Source organism: Manis javanica, chromosome 14, assembly GCF_040802235.1.
Source record: "Manis javanica isolate MJ-LG chromosome 14, MJ_LKY, whole genome shotgun sequence".
Taxonomy (NCBI): Eukaryota; Metazoa; Chordata; class Mammalia; order Pholidota; family Manidae; genus Manis; species Manis javanica.
Genome location: NC_133169.1, coordinates 49706766 through 49729192, shown reverse-complemented (window position 1 = coordinate 49729192; position 22427 = coordinate 49706766). Strand labels below are relative to the sequence as shown.

General features: G+C 48.3%; 1 protein-coding gene across 3 annotated transcripts in view; it reads right to left on the bottom strand.

Moving 5' to 3' along the window:
• The window catches only part of RASGEF1C (RasGEF domain family member 1C), an 85120-nt gene that overhangs the window by 6411 nt on the left and 56282 nt on the right, over positions 1-22427 (bottom strand). For all 3 annotated transcript variants that reach the window (XM_037002130.2, XM_037002129.2, XM_073221553.1), the window contains 8 exons: positions 21825-22025; positions 20703-20777; positions 13301-13390; positions 11852-11954; positions 11303-11382; positions 11121-11216; positions 6803-6898; positions 4805-4928 (listed from right to left, as the gene is read on the bottom strand). In XM_037002130.2, coding sequence (XP_036858025.1) covers positions 4805-4928; positions 6803-6898; positions 11121-11216; positions 11303-11382; positions 11852-11954; positions 13301-13390; positions 20703-20777; positions 21825-22025 — 865 coding nt within the window. The remainder of the gene's footprint in view (positions 1-4804; positions 4929-6802; positions 6899-11120; positions 11217-11302; positions 11383-11851; positions 11955-13300; positions 13391-20702; positions 20778-21824; positions 22026-22427) is intronic.

Here is a 22427-nt window from a genome sequence, read left to right as displayed (position 1 = left end):
CAAAGGTTGAACTAATTTACATTCCCACCAGCAATGTGGGAGGGTTCTCCTTTCTCCACATCCTCAACCAACATTTGTTGTTGTTTGTCTTTTGGATGTTGGCCATCCTAACTGGTGTGAGGTGATATCTCATTGTGGTTTTAATTTGCATTTCTCTGATGATTAGTGATGTGGAGCATCTTTTCATGTGCCTCTATTCTTATTTTTATGACAGCTTTCCCCATGCATGGTTGTCGAAATTTGTCAAAGCTTTTTCTATACCAATTGATATAATCAAGTGATTTTTCTCCTTTAGCCTGTTAATATGGTGGGTTATGTTGATTGATTTTCAAATACTGGATAACCTTGCATCCCTGGAATAAACCCACTTGGTCATGATGTATAATTATCTTTTTATATTGCTGAATTCTATTTGATAATGTTTTATTAAGGAATTTTTGCATCTATATTCATGAGGGATCTTGGTACATATATTCTTTTTTTATGTTTTTGTCTGGTTTTGGTATCAGGGTTATATTGGCTTCATAAAATGAATTGGAAAGTTTCCTCTCTTCTATTTTTTGAGAGATTGTGTAGAATCAGTATTAATTCTTTGAATGTCTAATAGAATTCTCTAGTGTAACCATCTGGACTTAGAGATTTCATTTTTTGGTATTTTTAAATTACAAATTCAATTTCCTTAATAGTTATAGGGCTATTTAAATTATCTATTTTATGTTGAGTTGTGTTTGCATTTTTCAGGCAATTGGTCCATTTCATCTAACTTGTCAAATTTATGTGCATAGAGTTGTTTGTTCTTTCCTCATTAGCCTTTCAATGTTGGCAAAGTCTGTAATGATATCCCTTGTTTCATTCCTAATATTAGTAACTTCTGTCTTACTTTTGTCAAGAGGTTCTTTGCTAGAGTATGGCAATTTTATTTTTCTTTTCAAAGAACCACCTCTTTGTTTGATTTTCTTTATTGTTCTGTTTTCCATTTCATTAATTTCTGCTTTCTTCTGCTTTTATTTCCATCCTTCTGCTGGCTTTATGTTTATTTTATTCCCCTTTTTCTAAGGTTCTGGAGTTGGGGAACATAGATGACTGATTGGAGACTTTTTCTTTTTTCTAACATACGCCTTCACGGCATCCTCCCTCAGCTCCACTTAAGATATCACAAGTTTTGATTGTCTTTTCATTTAGTTCAACTATTTTTTTTATTTCCCTTGAGACTTCTTTGACTAATGGATTATTTAGAGATGTATGGTTTAGATTCTGAGTGTTTGGAGATTTTCTTCTTGTCTTATGTTATTGATTTCTAGTTTGATTCCTTTGTGATCAGAAGGTACACTCTGTATGATCTCAATTACTTTAATTTGTTGCAGTTTGTTAAATATAGCTTGGGATATTATCTATCACGGTTTGTGTTCTGTGGGTGATTGAAATAAATGAATGTGAATTCTATAAATGTATAATTGTATGAAGTGTTCTATAGATGTTGATTAAATCTATTGTTTGTTGGTATTGGTGAGTTCTTCTATGTCTTTACTGATTTTCTGTCTAGTTCTAACAATTGTTGAGAGGGGCATTGAAGTCTCCAACTATAATTGTGGATGTTTATTTCTCCTTTCCATTCTATCAGTTTTTTGCTTCATAAATTTTGCAACTCTTTTGTTTGGTAGATACACATTTAGAATTCTTGGGAGATTGACACTTATATTATTATGTAATGTCCCTCTTTGTCTTTGGAAATTTTCTTTCCACTGAAGTGTACTTTATATGATATTATTATTGCCACTCATGCTTTCCTCTGATTAAGGTTTCCTTGTCCCTTTTCTTTTTAACCTCTATTACATTATATTTGAATAGACAGCATACAAATGTAGACACCATACAGTTAGGTCATGTTTTTAATTTATTCTGCCAATCTCTGCTTTTACTTGGTGTATTTAGGCCATTTACATTTAATACGATTATTTATATGTTAAAGCTTAAGTTGCCTTTTTATTTATTTAGTTTTATTTTCAGTTTGTTCTATGTTTTGTTTCTTTGTTTATTTTCTTCCTGTGGATTACCTCAACAGTTTTAGAATTCCATCTGGATTTATCTATAGTAAATTCTTAAAAGATACTTTCACTGAATATGGAATTCTGGACTGACAGTATTTATTTTTTCAGCACTTGAAAAATGTACCTCTGACTACCACCATGACTTCTGATGAGAAGTCTGAAGTCATTCAGATTGCTTTTCCTTTACAGATAAAGTGTCATTTTTCTCCCTGCTTTCAAGATTTGTTTCTTTTCCTTTAGTTTTCAGAAGTTGACTACAGTGTATCTTGCCATGGGTTTCTTTGGGTTTATCCTTCACCCAGCTTCTTGAATCTATAGGTTTTTTTTGTCTTTTTGATATCTGGGAATATTCCAGCAATTACTTCTTTGATTACTTTTTCAACCCTAACTTCTTTGTCCCTTTCCTTCTCAGATGCTAATGACATGAGTGTTAGATCTTTTGTTATAGTCCCAGGTCACTCAGGCTCTGTTGTTCAGATTGTATAATTTCTGTTGTTCTACCTCTAGCTCACTGATTCTTGCCTCGATCCTCTCCATTCTGCAATTGAGCCTACTCATTCAGTTTTTTGTTTCAGTTATTGTGTTTTTCAGTTCTAAATTCTGCATTTGGCTCTTCCTCATAACTTCTGTTTCTTTGCTGAGACTTTCTATATCTTCATTTGTTTCAGAAAGCCTCGAGGCTGACTGGATTGCCAGGCAGGTCCTGCCAGGGGAGGCCTGGAGCTGAGAGCAGGGTGGGACTTCTGTCAGAGGCTTTAACCAACCCAGGTGGGGCTCAATACATCTTAGGTCCCTTCTTTTGCTTTTCTCCACTTTTTTTTTGGGTGGGGTGAGGAACAGGAGGAAGAGAAGGTCAAAGGGAAGGTGTTTTTCTCTAATAGTACTTCCGAACGGCCAGGATTTTATCTGTATGTTCACAACCAAATTGCTGTATGGTAATTGATGTGTATAGAAACAGTATTTCTACACTGTTGACTGAAGGAGTGAAGAAGTGACTCTCCCTCACACCCCTCCCTGCCCTAGACACCCTCTGCCCCTCTCCTAATGTGCCTTTGACCAATTTTATTGCTCCAGTTCCATTGGCTGATGACAACAATCATCATAAGAACCAGTGTTGTAGTTTGGTAATGGTCCCCAGAGATATCTAGATCCTACTCCCCGGGACCTGTGAATATGTTACCTTTTATGTCCAAATGGTACTTTGCAGATGTCATTAGGTTGGACCTGGAGATGGAAGAATTATCCTGATTATCCAGCTGGGCCCTAAATGCCATCACAAGTACCCAAGAGGGAGACTTTATTACAGGAGAGAGATGGTAGAAGAGGTTTGAGTGATGTGCTTTTAAGGTGGAAGAAGAGGCCACAAGCCAAGGAATACAGGTGGCCACCAAAAAGTCACAAAGGGCCAGAAAATGATTCTCCTCTCAGAGCCTCCACAAATAACCAGCTTTACTGATGTCTTGATTTTAGCCCAGGGGAACTGATTTTGGACTTCTAACCTCTATAACTGTAAAAGGATACATTTGTGTTGTTTGGAGCCACTAAACTTCTGCTGATTAGCTACAGCACCAATAGAAAATTCATACAACTAGTATCAGTGAGTGTTGCCCTATGGCTGTAGCTGTGCCAACTCAAGTAAGTCTCACCATGGCCCTGGGGGTAGGTTCTCTCATTAGCCCACTTTATAGATGAAGTAGGTAAGGCTTAGGGAGAGTGAGGATCCTGTCTAGGGGCACACAGCCTGCCAGGTGTGAGCACCCCAGCTGGTGTATTTAGGTTGCTGAGCCTCTTGTTGTGGGGAAGGGACTCCAGAAACAGGTGAGACCCCCTCCAAAAAGTTACTGGCTCCAAAATATAAAAAATAAAATGTTAACATTGAAAATGTTAACAATTAAAAAGCAAAATCATTAAAAAAATCTTTCCCCCTTCATGTTTTGTTTTCGGCAGAGCAGGTTCTCCTGAGCATGAATGTGGATCCCTCTGTAAACTGCTTGTTGGGATGAGAAGCCAGGCCTCCTGTGTGCTGAGTAGGGGGCCTCCAGGGGACTCAAGGGGCCTGGATCCAGACAGCAGCTAATTGTGGGGCCACACTGCCCCCAAAGGGACGGTGACCACAGGCCCAGATGCCCACTTGCCTCTCCAGCACTTTCTCTTCCTGGAGGAGGAGCTCCTGGAGTAAGCTCACTTGGCAAATACACAAGCAAATTCACTGTAGCTGACAAATGGTGCAACGGGAGTGCTACTTTACTGCAGGGACAGGCATTGGTGGTCTGGAGAAAAGATGCCTCATCTCATGGTACACACACACACACACACAGGCACACATTCACATCCATGCACATGCACACACATGCACATTCATGCACACACGCACACACACACACACCCATGCACATGCACACACATACACACACATGCATGCACACTCACACCTGCTGTGGAAAGACTCAGGGTTATCCCAGCACTCTGCCATCCCCATGTGAGCTTCAGGAGGGCTCTTCTTATCATCATCCCTGTTACCCATGAGGAAAGTGGGGTCAGACAGACTGATGGTTCAGATTTATGTTGCCCAAAAGCATCCAGACTGTGTCCAAGGGTAAGCCTGGACCTGGGGATCCTTGAGGTCCCTACCTGCACCTTCTCAGGCCCTCTCCCATGATTTGCAGGTGGCAGCCATCCATCCAGGGCATGAATGACTAAGAGACCATCTAAGAGTCCCATGGGTGGGAACTGGGGCAGCTGTGGGTGCAGCTTACCATCCTCGCTGAAGATGGGGGCAGTGTGCAGGTAGTGGGTGATGCTGGGGTCTCGTTCGAAGGGACACTCCACTTGTTTCCATGTGATGAACTCTCCAACCTGCTTGGACAGCTCCAGAAATTTCTGCCAAGGTCATAGAGAAACAAAACGGGAGCCCCACACAACCCCAGGGCCTGGAGGGCACCTGTGAGAGTGACCCTGGAAAGACCTCTCTCATCTCTGCCCATGAGGCCGGCCTCTGGGCAGGCAGGGTCACTTTGAGTGGTTGAGAAACCTGGTGTTAATCACATCATTTCCGCTGAGGAGTCTGGGGACACAGCAGCTCGGCTACGGCCACGAGCAGGCAGTGCATCTAGCTAGAGGCGAAGATTACTTTAGTTTCCTTCTATTTAAATTTATGGTTATCCCTACTTGTGGCAAGTTTGTTTATCTAGAGAATTATGCAAATAAATTTAAATACATGTATTAAGTAAAATTTAAATAAATTCATTTAAGTAGGATTTTACTTAAGTTGAACTTGAATATGTTTATTTCAACAAAACAAACTGCTAACTTGAAGGAGGATTTTAAATAAATGGCAGCACAAACTCATGACTGGGTGGAAACCCCATTCCATGGTGTCCTTTATCAGTGTTGGTGGCCTGCTCTAGCTCCCACGGCCTGTGCCCCGAACCGGGGGCCACATGGACACCTTGCAGCTTTGCCTCTAACCCTGCCCTTAGTTTTGAGGAAGAGTTCAGGAAGTCAAGAGATGGGGGTTCCCACCCCTGATGTGTCAGGGTCACATGGAGAGGAGGTCCCAGGTGCCCCTGGGATCCTGGACTCTTCCAAGCCCAGCCTCTTCCATGTCGCCTCCAGCCTGGACCAACCCTGGGACACGGGGCCCAGGCCACCTGCTGGACTGGACTTACCCTGCTATGCTGGCCCTCAGGGGCAAGCAGGCTTGGGGGCAGCAGATGGAGGCCTACAGGGGTGTCTGTGAGAGGCCCTGTGCCCCCAGCAGAGGCAGCTCCTGGCAAAGGGCCCAGATAGTATCTGGGACGCCATCAGCAGGGGGACTTGGGGGTGCCTTGCAGCATGACTGCTCTTTCTAGCCCCTCTGGGCAGCCATGGCTGAAGTTCCATTTTACAGAGGGAGAGACTGAGGCACAGGCAGAGACAGGGGCTGACTGCCCCTTGTAGCTGGAGGCTGGACGTGGGCAGCACTGGGTGGGGCCAGCCCTCCAGAGGGAGAGAAGCCCCCTTCCTGTGGGTTGGGGAGGGCCACTGTGGCACGTCATGCCCCGTGTGACTCAGTGACTGTCTGCTGTGACTGCTCAGTTCTCTCAGGGCTCCTGGGCCTCAGTCCTCACTATGTTCAGCACACCAGTCACTCTGAGACACCTGTGCTGGGTGGTCTCATTTGGCAGGTGGGGACACGGAGTGTCAGCCTGGCCTTGCTTCTGAGGAGCTTGGGGGCTGGAGTGCTATGACCAAGGGATGCCTGGCCCCCTGTGCACAGGTCTCCCTCCACCTGGGAGGTCAAGGGGGGCTTCCTGGAGAAGGGGACCCTTGAGCTGACAACCATGAGTGTCTGCAGAGGGAGTAGAAGTCTTTCTTTGCTGAGGTTGCCTCCTTCAGGAGGCCACCCCGACCCACGCACTGTGCCCCTGTGCAGCCAGTCACAGCGCCTTGCCAGTTGTTGCCATGGTTCTGCAGGGTTTTCTCACCAGCCTGGGGGTCCTCAAGGGCTGAGAATGATTCTGCTTCACCAGGGCTGGGAGCAAGGCCCACACAGAGTGGGGATCAGTATCTGCATGAGGCCCAGTCTCCTCCCATGGAAGATGGGGGGGTGGGGAGGTCCCGACTGTCTGCCCTGATGTCTTGTGAACTGTTGCACTTGGCCTCGGACGTCCACTTAGTCCAGCTGTTCAGGGCCAGGGCCAGGGCCAGGGAGCCTTCACCACCCTGGGAGCCTTCACCGCCCTGTCTAACCCTCTGAGGCTCCTGGGCCCTACCTCAAAGTTGACGTGTCCGTTGGGGAGGCGGTTGGCACAGCCCTCATTCAGGAAGTAGATGTCTTTGATGAGCAGGCTGAAGAAGGGAATGACAATCTGGAAGGGAGAGGGTGCATGTCAGCCCTTAGGAGGCCTCCCCGCAGGGGCTGCATGGGCGAGGTAGCCTGGCCACAGTCCCTGCGCAGGGTCCTGAGATGCAACCCCAGGAGGCAGAGGGCTTCTCGGTGTGCACCTCTGGGCAAGCGGGAACCACATAGAAAGGAGGCACAGGCTCTCACCCTGCGCCAGACTCCTCCCTCCCTGGCCCTGTCAGTCTCCCCTGTGTTGGGGCACAGTCCCAAAGGCCCTTGAACACATCTTCCATTGCCTGCTGGGTGAGGCTGGGGGAGCTTCCCCCACAACCAGGGAGACCACAGACCCAGGCCTCCCGGCTCACGTGCACCAGGAGGAACAGAGCACACCGAGCACACAGGTAAATACGTATGGATTGTGAATCGTCTGTTGTGAAATTTTGTGGCCTCCTTTATATACATATCATATATATTTATTTACAGCAACAAATAAATTTACATATTTAACGATTTGCCTAGTTTATTGTATGGAGGTCACCTGTGAGAGTGACCCTGGAAAGACCTCTCTTATATAAAGTGTATTAAAAAATTTGTCATTCTATGTCTTTCCTGATGCTGAAGATCCAATCCAGCTACATTACGGTACATCCAAAAGCTGCTGTTCCTGAGGGGACAGGCTTGGGGCTCAGCCTGCGAAGGGCGGGGTCTCTGTTTACCGACAGCTGGCTTGCTCCTCCTCCTTCCCTGCCCTGCACACGCTGATGGCTGGTCCCTGAGGAAGGGATGCCCACTGCTGATGACTCAGAACACCCTTGGGCAGCCAGCTGAGTCCGCCTGCCACTGTGAATTCGGAGTGGAGCGCTCAAAGTCCTCAACCCTGGGGCCCGTTTATGGGACCTTCTCTGGAGATGGTCTTTGGATGGAATCAAGTTACGGTGAGTACACACTGGATACGGTAAGCTTTAATCCAGGGACTGGTGTCATTGTAAAAGGAGAAAGTTTGGATACACACAGGACAGATGGCCATGTGGAGATGGAGGCAGAGATGGGAGCTTTGCAGCCACCTGCCAAGGACCACCTCGGGGAGCTGCAGGAGGCAAGGAAGGGCCCTCACATGGCGCCTTCAGAGGGCGCGTGGTCCCGCCAACCTTGAGTTCCACCTCTGGCCTCCAGAATGGTGAGAGAAGACATTTCTATTGTTCTAAGCCACCCAGTCTGTGCACTTTGTTATGTCAGCACCAGGAAACACACCTGCTCTGTCTGCCCCCCCACCCCCACCCCCGAGCCGGGCACTTGCCGCCAGCCAGCTAGGACTGGCCTCCAGCCGTGGGGCCGGCACTTGGCCCTGATACCCCTGGCTTTCGGGTGGGACCTGGGTGCCGACCACTCTGAAGCATGGACGGCTCAACTGGGCAGGGCAGGTGGGAAACTGAGGCCCATAGGGTGAGAGCACCTGGCCCAAGGCCACCCAGCTAGTGACCACCAGGGCCAGGACTGGGTCCAGGTTTAGCAGGGAGACCAGCCACCTGGTTTGCCCAGGACCAAAGTATGCAGGACTTCACGTGCTGAAACTGGGGCAGTTCCAGGGAAACAGTGACAAACTGGTTGCCTTAGATTTATGTCAATTCTGCAAGCATTTGCTCAGGTCTTCTGTGCATCAGGTGCCAGGGCTTGGGGGACAGTGAGGATGTGTCAGATGCATTCATCCCTGACCTCAGTGTAGCGGGAACAACTCCAGGGTGCAGAAGCCTCGCCTGGGTGGTCTTTGTATCCCAGGCTGTGTTCAGGCCCCATCTGTGCCCACAAAGAGCTCCACTTATGCCCTCATCAGAGGGTCATTGTGGTGGGCCCGATGCTTCACTGAGCTGAGCCGTATAGGCGGGTCCTCCCATTGAGTCCCGTGAAGCAGCGCTCTCACTACCCCACCTTACAGATGAGGAAGCCGATGCCCAGAGAGGCTGAGTAACCTGCACAAACTCACACAGCAGTAAGTAGCAGGGGCAGGACATGGACCCAGGTGACTTGGCCCCAGAGCCCCTGTCCTGCCTGCTTCCTCACTGTGCCAGGTGATCTCTACTGCACCTTCCTGCCCATCACTGGTGCTGAGCTCCAGGCCAGTGTGGGTGCATGGGGGCTGACCTGGGCTGGAATGGGGAGACATGCCAGGATGGAAAGGAGATTCAGGGCGGTGGGACTCTGCAGAAGGAGACAGCTCCTTGGGGCCTGGTGCAGGCTTCCCTGGAGGTGGAGGCATTGGAGCCGGTCCTCAGGGAGGTAGCATTTCCATCTGCGAGAACTTCTCACCACTTCTGCCTGTCTGTGTGGGTCTGGGCCACCCCCCCATTGGGCTTCAGCATCCTAGCTGGTCTCTTGCTCCCATGGCATGACTGTAAACCCACTGACCATGCTTTCTGAGGCTGAGCAGTTCCATCTGAACCTTCTCTGAGTGGGGCCTGTGACAGGGATGGGGGCAAGGGAGGGGTGGCCGGCATCTGACCACAGAAAGGAAGGAGTGGCAGGGACCCTGGGACCTCCTGGCCTCAAAGTTTCAGTGGGGGCACCGGGCACCACAACAGCATCTGCAAGCTTCCCTCCCTCATTCCTTCCTTCATCTTTCTGTCCTTCCTTCCACCCATTTATGAAACACCTTCTGTGGGCCTAGCCCATGATCTCTCTGGAGAATGTGGCGAAGTGAAATGCACAGCTCTTTAAGTCACCTGCCTTCAGCATCAAGCTCACAGCACAGCGGCCACCTGCCTTGGTCTGGAGGGAAAAGCAGTGCAGAGGCCGCGCCAGCTGTGACCGCCACTCAGCACCTGTGCCCCAGGGACGGAGGCAGCCTGCTGCTGTGCAAAGCCATGAGATCCAGAGCCGGGCAGGCTGAAGTGTGATTCTGGGCTCTGCTGCCTACTTGCTGTGTGACAGGGAGGCCTCTGCTCTGAGACTCAGCCTTCTGGTCTGAGAGATGGCACTGCTGCAGTCCTCCCCACAGAGCAGTTGTCAGGACTAAGAGGGGGATGGAGGTCAGATGGCCCTCCTGGGGTGAGTGCTAATGACAGGTGGTCCCTGTCCCTGTTGCCCTGGTTTGCCGGCCTCCTGGCCCTGGGGGCAGCTGCATCTCCCCTGGGATTTGAGGCCCTGCCTCACTAAGTGCTGCCTCTCTGCATCAGCCCTCCTGGGCCCTGAGTCACTGAAGTGTTCACAGCCTGAATAGGAAGAGCCAGCCAAATAGGACACAGCCCCCAGCGTGGCCGGGATCTGTGCACAATCCCTCTGTTGGGTGGGGGTAGAGGGCCAGCAAGGCCTGGTGGTTGGCACGAGCATGCATACCTCAACTGATCCCCAAACCTGACCACTGGCATCCATACAGTATAATTCCAGTGACTTAGAAGGTCAGGAACAGCAGCTTATTGTATTATCCCTCAAGCTGGAAACAGACCACAAACCACAAGGTCCCTGATCCCACCAAGGTCTGTTCAAGAGACCAGACTGAAAAGGCGTGACAGGTCCTGCAGTCTCCTCCCCGGAGTGATGAACAACCCTAATCACCCAGCAGTGACAGGCTTTAAGCCAGAGGATCACTGCAGTGCCCTCCATGTGTGGCTTGTTGTCCTGGAGGCCTCCAGGAGAATGTGGAGGAGAAATGAAACTGGTCAGGGTCAGCAAAGGCCCCCAAATGCAAATGTAGAAGAACGCCTGTGCAGAGGCAGTTTGATTAAGAGGCTTGTTGCAGGCATTGCAAAAAATATGAATGTCATCTGAGGCCACATCAATGAAGATATTGTGTTTAGAATAAGGAGGTGTAAGACCCTATGTACTTGGAACCACAGTTTGATCTGAAACAGAAGGGCCACTGATAAATGAAGCTGTCCTGGGATCAGAGAGATCCACACGGGGAGGAGACTGGAGATGGCAGCACTGCAGGCCAGGCCTGGGGCTGACTCAGGGGGAAGGAGGGCATGGGTCTGGGGGCTCTGGCAGACTGGCAGGGAGAAGACGGGGCAGCTTCCTCCACACAGCCCTCCAGAGAGGACAACTCTGTCAGGAAGCACTTCCTACTGGTTAGAGATGCGTGGCGTGGCTGCCCTGTTTGGGGATCTCCCATTCTGGAGGCATGCCAGCAAGGTGACATGGCTTTCCCTGACAGGTGCTCCAGAAGGCAGGGGCTTGGACTGGGTGACCTTGGGTCAGCATCCCAGTTCGCTGGGCAGGAGTTGCTCTGAAGGCTGGGCAAGCCTCTGGCCTACCTTCTCCCGGCTGCTGTGGGCGGTCAGGGAGCGGTGGGCCGCCCCGCGTAGGGCCGTTCTGTAGTTGCAGAAATTCCCTGTTGGGTCCATCTGGTGCTAGAAGGAGACGCAGGCATCTGGGCAGCTGTGTCTGGGGGTCGGCTGACGGCCCCCACCCTGCAACCCAGCAGCCTTGCTTTTACCTCGAGGATGAAAAACTTGGCCGTCTTCACCCTGGCCCAGGTTTTCTTCAGCCTGGAGACGGGGCTCATGTTCATGCCAGCTGCAAGAGGGTCGCTGAGCTGGGGGACAGCTCGGGCTGCACAGTCCCTCTCATGGCCTCGGACAGGGGGCTCTGTGCAGCCCCAGCTGGCCCAGACATTCAGGCTGCACGCTGAGCACAGTGATGTTGGGTGGGGGGTGCTGGTGCACACTGTGTCCGGGTGGTCTGGCTTCTGTGTTTGTGGGCTCCTGCCCCAGTGCCCGCCACACTGCCCCATAGGGTGACCAGAGCCTACTTTGGGCCCCACCCTCCCTGGATCTGGGGACACCCTGCTAAGCCCTCACCAAGGCCCCTGAGGAGGTCGAGCTCACCTCTAAAGGGACACCTCCCCAGAGGGGTGAGGAGAGCATGGGCCCAGCTGACATGCACCCCCTGCTCAGAGGAGTGCCCTGGCGTCCTCCCCACCTGCTGGCTCTGCCCCTCCTCTCTGGGTGCCCGCCCCAGCACCAGGCCCGGCCGGCCTACTCACAGATGATGGCCATCAGAGAGTTGAAGTTGCCAATGTTGAAGCACTCACGGGCCACGTCAATGAAGAACTCGATCACCTGTGCCCTCTGCTTCTTCTTGGCTGGCTGGGGACAGGGCACCCGAGTCTCAGCAATGACACATCCCCTGCTTGCCTGGCCAGGCCCTCACTGATCTCCTCTAAGGCCCATTTGTGGCTGAAATGCTTGATGCCGGGGCCAGCGGCAGCCCAAGCACATCCCAGGCAGAGCCAGCAAAGTGCCTGCAGCCATGGAGCCACCTGCAGTCCCCCTCCCGTCCCCAGTCCTGGCTCCAGCACCCTCCATGGCTCCCTCGCCTTTCCTCCCAGCCCCAAGCTCGCTCTGCCCACATGGGGTCATGCCCTGACCCCTCCATCACTTTCTTCAAACGACCGCATGACTTCACTCCCAGCTCAAGGCTGAGGGCTTGGAACTGCAACCCCTCTGATGGCTCAGAGCACAAGGTCTTCCCAGCCATCCTGGCCCAAGCGCTCCCTGCCTCCAGGGGCTCAATCTGGGCTGCACTCAGGTAAAGCGCAGGTGAGCTGCTAGGCTGGTGCATGTAGGAAGTAGACGGGCCAGTGAACACCAGGATGTGTTCCTTCCACAAGGAGATCCTGCCCACTGAAAGGGCAGCAGGGACCTGGATGACCATGGCAAAGTGTGCTGTGGAGCTGCCATAGAGGTGCTGCCCACATGCCCTTCAGAGAGCCACCTGCCAGAGGGCCTGCCTGTCCTTTGCAGGGCAGCCCTCACGATGACAGCGATGGTGGCCAAGCAAGGTGGGGGATAAAGGCCAGCCATTTCGCTGCTGTGGGCACTGGGACCGGACACACTCCCGAGGCTGCAGGGTCACAGATCAGCTTCTCCTCTGAGCAGCCCCGCCTCTTCCCCTTTCTCTGGCACAGGTGCTGGTCCCCATAAACACCTTGCACCCCAAACTCTGCTTCTGGCCTGAGCTGGCATCTGCGCCGCTTCTAATCTTTCCCTGACCCCAGGGCCCCCCACCTCTGGAAAGAAGGGAAGGTGGTGGCCAGGCTCTGGCCCCACAGGACTGCCACTTGGGGACAAGCCCGTCCCGCTGGCCATTGCATGGTCTTCCAGCTTTCTGGTTGAAGCCATAGGCCTGGACTTTGTATGCGCAAGCTCCCAATTCTCAAAGTTGGCTCATTTCCACCTCCCATTCCTGAGGGGGCCAAATGAGCACAGCTGCAGGCCAGGTGCCCAAGGCGGAGGCCCAGGTGGAGAATGCAGGGGAGCAGCTGACTGCCCCGACTCCCACAAGGCGGGGTCTCTGCCACTCTGTCCCAGCTGGTGGGTCCCTACCCATCCAGAAGGGAAACACCCCTGCAGACAAGCCGGGCATTACCCACTGTCCTGGAGGGGGCCCCCAAACCCCTGCCACCTCGCCCCACCCCGGGCTTGCTCCGCACCATGCAGATCTCCGTCGCCACGAGGAAGCACAGTCTGTTGAACCATTTCACGTAAGCCTCCAGGTTGTTAGTCTTGTCACTGAAACAAGGCTACAAAAGACACAAGGACCGCACTCAGTCTTTCTGTCAACGACGTTCTGAACATGGAGTCAGTTCATGATCATTACAATCTGGAAAATGGTGACGCCTCAAAGCCACCCATAAACACCAATGATTTTGATGTGCATTCTCCCCGTCTTTTTTCTATGCCCTTAAAGATGTATTTTAATGTGCTACATATTTAATACCATGTCTATACACCCACTTTTTATAGATTCTGGTCTTCAGTTTTCACGGATTCTGTTTGTGACTCTGTCTACTCCCTAAAAACGTCTTTGTAAGCCCACCATCAATGATGATGCCCTGTCATTCAGGCCACGTGCAGCGTGGCAAGCAAGGGCACCCCCTGCGTGCTGGTGCACCCCCAGCTGAGGCTAAGTGCTGCGCTGCCTTCCTGTTTCAGCTTCTGCATGTCACCAGGTGTCCTTTTCGCAGCCTCCTTGGTGTCCTGGTGCCTTCACTGTTTAAAGGGGCCCTGAGCACAGGGATGCGGTGTGGTCTGGCACTCCTAAGCACACCACGGTCCCCTGCAGGGAAAGTACCTGTAGATAACCTTGTTCAGACAATGGTCACAGTGCTCTTGGCTGTGAGTCCGATGTTACTGAATGAACACTACAGATTAAATAAAGTGTCTTTGAGCAGAAACACATCAAAAAGGTTATACAGTTGACCCTTCAACAACACAGGTTGGGACTGCATGGGTCCACTTAAATATGTGGGTTTTTTTCAGTAAATGTTTTTGGAGATTTGTGACTGAAAAAACACTTTCCTTGAGCTTACTTTATTGTAAGAATACAGTATATAATACATATAACATATAACATATGTGTTAGTCGATGGTTTATGTTATTGGTAATGCTTCTGGTCAATAGTAGGCTATTAGTAGTTAAGTTTTTGGGGAGTCAAAAGTTGTAATCAGATTTTCAACTGTGTGGGGGGCAGGGGGGCAGTGCCCCTAACTTTGGTGTTGTTCAAGGGTCAACTGATACTGACTGGTTGATGAAAATGTGATGAGAGGCTTCCAAGGGACCCACTCCTGTGTCCTCTTAGGAGCAGTGGTATTTGCTAAAAATGAGGATCCACTGCTGTGTGGGGATGTATATATATATATATATATATATATATATATATATATATATATATACACACATATATCATGTTAGATACATATATTAAATTAATCTTCAAGTGTTTGGAAAACTTTATAGGATATGACTAATTTGAATCATGAGAATCAACTATATATATGTATTTTTCTGTCTACATATAACTATATATATATTTCTGTATTCTCTGCATGAACCTTTGGAAATGTAATTTCTTAATTGATTTAGAACATTCCACTGTATAAATGTACCATAATTTAAAAGATTAAACTGAAATATACATATTAAAATAGCCAGGGTGACTTCAGTAAATAGAGGTGGGGATGGAACAGGGGATTTATTAGTGTAAAAAAGGTATAGAAAGGAGCCAAAAAGACATGGGAAAGGTAAGCGGGTAACTGAGAGGGGGGATGGGAGACTGCCAGAGCAAATCCATACACATCACAATTCCCATCATTGTACAAATCCAGCAACTTGCTATTTTCAAGAGACACACCCTAAACCCAATGATAAAAGTTAAAAATATAGAAAAAATATGATGAACATCACATAACTGTACTAATGTTAGATAAAATAGACCTTAAGGGAAAAAAAAGATTCTGAGGCAAAAAGCAGTAGAAGAGATCAAAGGGTAACTGCATAAGGTGAAGGTCTGGATTTCCTGAAGGTGTGTCACAGGTGCAAACTTGTTTGCACTGAACAACTAGCTCAAAATAGGAGGCAGAAGTAATCCAAAAGGTGAAGTTCTTCATAAAGGGAAATTAAGTCCTGTTGTCACAATGGAAGATTTTAACCTACCTGCTGGTGAGGAATAGTTTATGGAGATTAAAAAAAAACCCAGTATGAATATAAAATTGAATACGATTTACGTAATTGAGGTAACGGACATGTATGGAAGCCTGCCATCTGAGAATGTACATTCCACTCAGATGCCAGAAATCTAAAAACATTTTAAAATAAGGTATGGATCAAAGATGAAATCATAGTGGAAATTAAAATGAGAATGAAAACATTGAGAAACAAAATTTGGAGGCTGCACATAAAAATATATTGAGAAGGAGATGAACAGTCTTTCATACTTTGATTCAAAAAGAGTAAGAAATCAAAACAACATCGAACCTAAAGATTAGAAGGACAGAACCAACCCAAAGAAAGTAGATGGAAGGAAATAGCAGGGATTTGAGAAAAAAAAATGAAATAGTAAAGAAAGGTGCAGCATATAGAGTCAATAAAACCCAAAGCTTTTTATTTAAAAAGACTAATACAACTGATGAGCAGTTGGCAAGACTGATGAAGAAACAGAGAGACAAGTAGACACAAAGACTGTTAGAGATGAGTCAAGATGGGTGTGAAGAAATAAAAATGATTAATAGAGATTATGGTGAATTACTTTCTGTTTATAAATGTGAAAACTTCGGAGGAATGGTCAGATGGCTGGAAAAATATATGTTATAAAACAAGAGTAAAGAAGAAATAAAAAGCCTAAATAGTCCTCTAACTATTGAAACAACAACGAATGAACAAGAAATCCTTGAATCAGTACAGAGTCTCCCCTAAAGGGAAGTAGCAGGCACAGTAAGGGAAATAACAAGCCAATCTCTTTAGAACAGTAGAAATCCTAAACAAAACCCTAGCAAACTGAATTGAGGGATGCATGATAAAGATACCAGTCAGGACCAAGTTTCATGTAGCCCAGAAATGCAAAGTTGGTTCAACACTGAAAAGAAAACGAATATAAATAATCATTGAAGAGCTTAAAAGGGAAGAGAACATGTGGCTAATAGATACAGAAAAAGTATTTAATAAAATTCAACAACTATTCATACACAATAGGAACTCTCAGCAAACTAAGAACAGGCAAATTTCCTAAGTGGATAAAGGGCATCTAAAAAAATGCAATAGGAAACTTCCTATTCTATTGTGACATGTTGAAAGCATTCCATTTAAAATCATGACAGAAGAAGGATGCCAGCTCTTAACATTTCCATGTAATATCTACCAGAGTGCTGGTTAGCACAGTAAACAAGAAAAAGAAATGCTAGGAGTCAGACTGAGCAAGGTTTCTCAGCAATAACTAATAACCCCAACATTTCAGAGATTTAAAAAACAGGATCTGTCATTCATGTCTGTCCCATATCAGCAGAGGATTCCTTGTATGGCTACCACAGAAATAATAAGAATAGGGACTGGAAAGGAAGGAACAAAACTATCATTGTTCCCAGAGGATGTAATTTTCTACATGAAAAACACAGAAGAATACAGAAAATTATCAGAATGAATAAAAATGCACAATATCATCAATTATAAAGTTGATATACAAAAGTAAATAATATTCCTTAAACCACACAGTTATGAAATACAATAAAGAAGATGCCATATATAATAGCAAAATATTCATAAGATACTGAAAGGAAAAAAATTAATATCTGTTTAAGATTTTTATGGTGGTAGTTATAAAACATTACAAAGATGTTATAAACTAGACCTAAATAAACTGAGGGACACACCATCAGTATGGGTTAGAGACTCAATATCATAAAGATGTAAATTCTTCCCAAATTGATCCATACTTAATACATCCTAACAAAATCTTGATAAGACTTTTCATTGAGTTTGACAAGTGATTCTTAAATTTAAATGGAAAAACAAGGGGCCAAGAAGGGCCAAGCCACTGCTAATGAAGATCCAGGGGACCCGCTTTACCAGACAGCAAGATGGATCATACAGCCATGATGCTGAAGGCAATGTGCGCTGACATAGAGACAGAAAACTCCATTAGAGGAGAGCAGACAGTCCGGGAGTATATCTAACACATACAGAAACCTGATGTGTGACAGCATCAGAACCTTCAGGGCTCATGTCATAAACAATGGTGCACCTAAATAATGGTGCAAAAACAATTGGTCATTTGTAGGAAAAAATCAGCATGGACCTGTACCTCAGGCCATCTCCACAGAATGAATTTCAAATCAAAGACTTAAATGTGAAGGGCAAAATGTTACAGATTCTAGAGGAAAAGACAGATTAACTTTATGACCTAAGTAGGGAGTAGAGAGGGAGTTCCTAAACCCCCCATTAAGGAAAAGTTTGGTAAATTTGACTAGGTTAAAATTAAGAACACCCGTTCATCAAAACATGTAATAATGAGAATAAGAAGCAACACAACCTTCCAGGAGCTGGACATTTGTAGTACATCAAACTGACAAAGGATAATTATCTAGTACATACTTTTAAAAAAACCTCATAAAAAATTCTCCAATCCTTAAGAAAAAGCCAGCTCACCCACAGGAACCTGGATGAAAGTCAAGGACAGGCCTCTCATAGAGTAGAAAGCAAGAATGTCCAAAACACGTGGAAAGATGCTCCCCTGAACAGTTTGACCAACAGGTAAAGCTCTGACAATTCCCAGGGCCAGCAAGGTCGGGGAGCAAGAACAGCTCTCTGCCTCAGTGTGAATGGGTACAGCCTCACTTCTTGGCACCTCCTGGTAAGGCTGAGCATGTGGCCAGCCCGTGACACAGTGCCTTCCCTACTACATGTGTTGTAGTGTGACAGTTCTCCCAGTGCTGTTCACAAGGGCACAACTATTTTCATATCCATGCAATGTCATTCCCTTTTCACTCTGTCAACATCTGCATGGAATGGTGGATAAAACTGCCGCTACCGCAGCCCGAATCCAGGCAGAGGCACGGATCCACATGGTGGCCGCCGTGCCCACCCACTCAAAGTCAGACAACATGTGACTTAAGAATGTCCTGGAGGAGGCAAAATGTTTCCATTTTATGACATCTCAACCCTTGTGTACACTTTCTTGCATTCATTTGATGAAATCTAAGTACACAAAAGCTGTCTACAGAAGTCTGATGGCGGCTGTGAGGCAAAGCAGTGGGGTGGCTGACTTCTGAGCAGAACTGGCCACTTGTCTCATGGAACACCATGTTTGCTTGAAGGAATGACTGACCAGCTATGGTTTTTCAGCCTTTGGGATTTGACTGACGTTCCCTTGACAATTGACAAAATCAGGCCAATCACTTCAAGGACAACAAGGGCAGATATCTGTGGCCCATGATAAGATTCAGGTGTTCAAGAGAAAATTAGGAACTTGCAAAACATGTATCTGCCACCTGACCCTGCCAGTCTCTCAATAGTTAAGGATGTTTTTTGGATGAGATCAGTAGAGATATTAATTAATGTGATTTTATAATGAAATGTGCCAACATTCGGAAGATCTTGATTCACTGAACTCCTATTTCCCAAGTGACCAATGTGTGAAGTTATAAAATCATGCATGAGCAAAACATCCATTCAAGAGGGCAAGATGAATCCATGGGTTTTAATGCAATAGAGCACAGAAAGCCCAGTGATGTATTTTTAGACTCCAAATTGCAAGTAATCTTTCAAAACTACCACTTGCTGCATTTTGCATAGAATTATCTGAAAAGGATGTGAAATATACTCCTCCCTTTCCCAATTACAGCACAAGGGTGGATTTCTTTCAACCAAAATAATGTATGTCAAGAGATTGAATGCAGAAGCAGATTAGAAAATCCAGCTGTTTTCTATTAAGTCAGTCTTTAGAGATTTATAAAAATACTAAATACTGTAAAATAATGTCACTCTTATCAGCAGTTTTGTATTTTGGAAAATATGGTATTTTTCATAAAATAGGTTTACTTATATGTTAACATACAATGGGTTATACTGTTATTTTTGAAAGCGTATTTTAAAAAGTTATCTGTTTTAATGGCTAAAATGATAAATATCACAAGATTAATCTACATAACCAGAAGTTCTTTGGGACCCTCAATAATTTTTTAGAGTATAATGGAGTCCAGAGACCAAAACATTTGAGAACTGATACCCTAGAAAAATATGCACCCATGAGCACCAGAGAACATGTAAGAATGTTCGTAACAGCAAGATCTCTAATAGCAAGAGGCTGGAAACATCCGTCAGCAGTACAGTGTGTGAATAAAAAAATACATGCACTCTTGATGTACTTCACAATGAAAAGGTAACACTTGGGAAGGGCTGAAACTCAAAACCAAAACAAAGAAAGAAAGTAAACACCTTTCTCCTTCCCGAATTTCCTTCCCTCTCCAGCCCACAGCCCATGCTGGGTTCCCCAGAGTGACCAGTCTTCCTCGAGATTGTCCACACTCCTGTGCAAGCACATAAGTACATGAACCCTCCTTTTTGTTGTTATGCAAATGGTCACATACTCTTTGTCACTGCTCTTCACTCTAGTTTTTTTCCTCAGGTGTCAATCTTGGCGATTATTCTGTACTTACAGTCACATTTATTCTTTTGAATAGTTGCAAAGCATTCTATGCATGGATGTATTATAATTTTTAATCCAGCCCCATGGATGATAAGGTAGTTTGATTCCAGCCTTTGGCCATAATAAATACTGTATATCCCAAATACCTTTATGCACACATCTTTGTGTGTATGGGTGTGTATAACTGTAGGAAAAACTAGGAGGTACGGAAAGTTTGGGGTCAAGGGTGTACCTTTCAAGTGTTGACGCCATTACCACACTGCCCTCCAAAGCGGCTATGCCGATTTCACCCCCTACCAGCCTGTTCCCTACACACCCGCAATGCTTAGCTGCTGCTTATCTGAGAGGGGCAAATACAATCATATTTAGTTTGGACTTCTTTTATTAGGCAGGAGAGAAGACACATGTTTTCAGTTCTGGTTCAGATCTAACCCCGCTGATAAACACCAGGTACCCTGCTAGTTGGGCTGGAAGGGAAGGGTAGCTGGAAATCCAGTGTGTGGTGGGCGTCCTGAGCACGTGGCCCAGGGGCCACCGCAACCCTTGGAGGGAAGAACAAGGTTACCTTTCCTGGGCAGGGCACACCAGCCTGAACTCCCCCAAGTGGCCACTAGAGGGCACCAGCGCCCACAAAACACCCCAGGAGCGCTGGGTCCCAAAAGGCAGTGCATCCTTTGCCCTCCTCCCCACCCAGGGCTTCAGCTCTTCCCTGGCTGGGTGGGTGACTGGCCGGCTTTCGTGGGGACTCAGGGCTGTAGTAGGGCTGAGAGTATGGGTGGAGCGGGCAATCCTTTCAGAGCCCATCTTCTGCACTCTGGGACCCTCCCAAGCCTGCCCAGCTGATGCTCACAGGATCCCCTGGAGGGGCCCGTGAGTGGGGAGCACTGCTGGATCAGCCAGTCCCAGGGCCTTCTACCTTTGTGCTGGCCAGAGGGTCCTTGTTCACAAAAGCCTGGACAAACTCCTCAGGCCCGATGTGTCGCAGCTGCTCCTGCATTAGAAAGGAGGTGAGCAGTCAGGGAGAGGGGGAAGGCTTGGGGAGGCAGGAGCCCACTGGGGGCCTGGCACTGTGCTCCTGTGGGCTCCCTGCCTCTGAGCCCACCCCAGCAGCGCCTCTGGACACTGTTCTTCCCTCTGGGGCTCCACAACCCTGTTTTAGGTTGTCACAGAGCTCAGTACTATCCTGAAGGAGGCAGCCCCAACTTTCCCAGGCCCAGAGGCTACCACACTTCACAGGGTGGGGGAGAAATGTCCCCTTAGGAAACGCTTGCGGCATGTGACATCGAGGAAACCAGGCTTGAAGTTGGCAAGCCTCCGCAGGGGAGGCCTGGAGGCTGAGCATAAGGTCTAGGTCAGAAGTGAATCCTGGCTCTGTCTTCTCTGCTGTGACTTCTGACAAGTCACTTAACCTCTTTAGGCCTTAGTTTCCTCATCTGTGAAAAGGTAACAATAGCATCTACCTGGCAGGGTGGTGGTAAGACAGAATGAGAGTGCTGAATGTGAGGGCCGAGCACAATGCCTGGGGCAGCAGCGGCCCCATAAATGGAGGTTTAGAGGTAAAGAGACCTCCTCCCCAGCCTCCACTCTCTCTGGGGCAGGCCCCAACATGTGGCGACCAGGCTAGGGCATTCCTTCCCAAGTAGGAAGGCCTGTCTGGGCTTCTCTGGAAAGTGTCTGTGTGGGCACTGGATGGAGAACCTGAGGCACTGGTGGACAGCACTCATCCTGGAGGATCACACAGCAGGTGGGGCTCGAACCAGGGTTTGAACCCAGTCCCTCTATCCCAGTCCAGGACTCTGAGACAGGCCAGCATTGGAGCTGGGCAGGGCTGGTACGCAGCCCTCCTGTTCCTGGCCTCAGAGCCAGGCCCCCCGGACATGCTGGGTCCCCCAGACATGCTGAGATGGCCCTGCTGTGATGGGCTCAGGCCCTGAGTTATGCAGAGACAAGGAGGGGGCCATGGGGGAGGACTGGTGACTAGAGGCTCTCAATTGCTGCCGGTGTGGGTTTTGGTGGAAGGTGGCCCAGGCCCACTCACCAGCTCCACATGGGTCAGCTGCTGGGCCAGAGTGTAGGGGTCACTGCAGACACCAAGGAGTTCCCTGTGGATGGAGGTGGGTGGCTTGGTCCTATAGGAGATGGGCTTGTCAGCGCCCAGCAGGCCCTCTGGGCCCTGGCCCAGAGCCGCCAGCTTCTGGTGCAGAGCCTGCAGGAGCTGATGCATCCTTTTTCGGTATGCCTGGAAGGGGATGGAAAGAGGGGTGCTCAGGCCTGAACCCCCATCTCCGCAGGCCTGACATCTGAGGTGGGAGGGCTCCCAGGCTGCCAGGGATGAGCTGTTCCTAGGTGGGCCTGCACCCGCCCCACCCGCAAATCAGGCCCCAATCCAGGGCAGGCTGGAGTTGGGGCCAGAGTCAAGGCCACGGGGCACAGGGGGTGGGGGTGGGGCTGCCACACTACAGTGGCAGCTAAGAAATGCACCCATCAGGGAGGCACCGAGGACCAAAGCCTCCTCAGCTGCCTGGGCAGTGGGGCAGGCGGGCTGGGCCCTGCCAGGGCCATGCAGGAAGGGGACGTGGATGGGCCCTCCCCAGGAGCTGATCTTTCACTCAGGCCCAGCTCAGAAAGGCCTTCCTGTCCC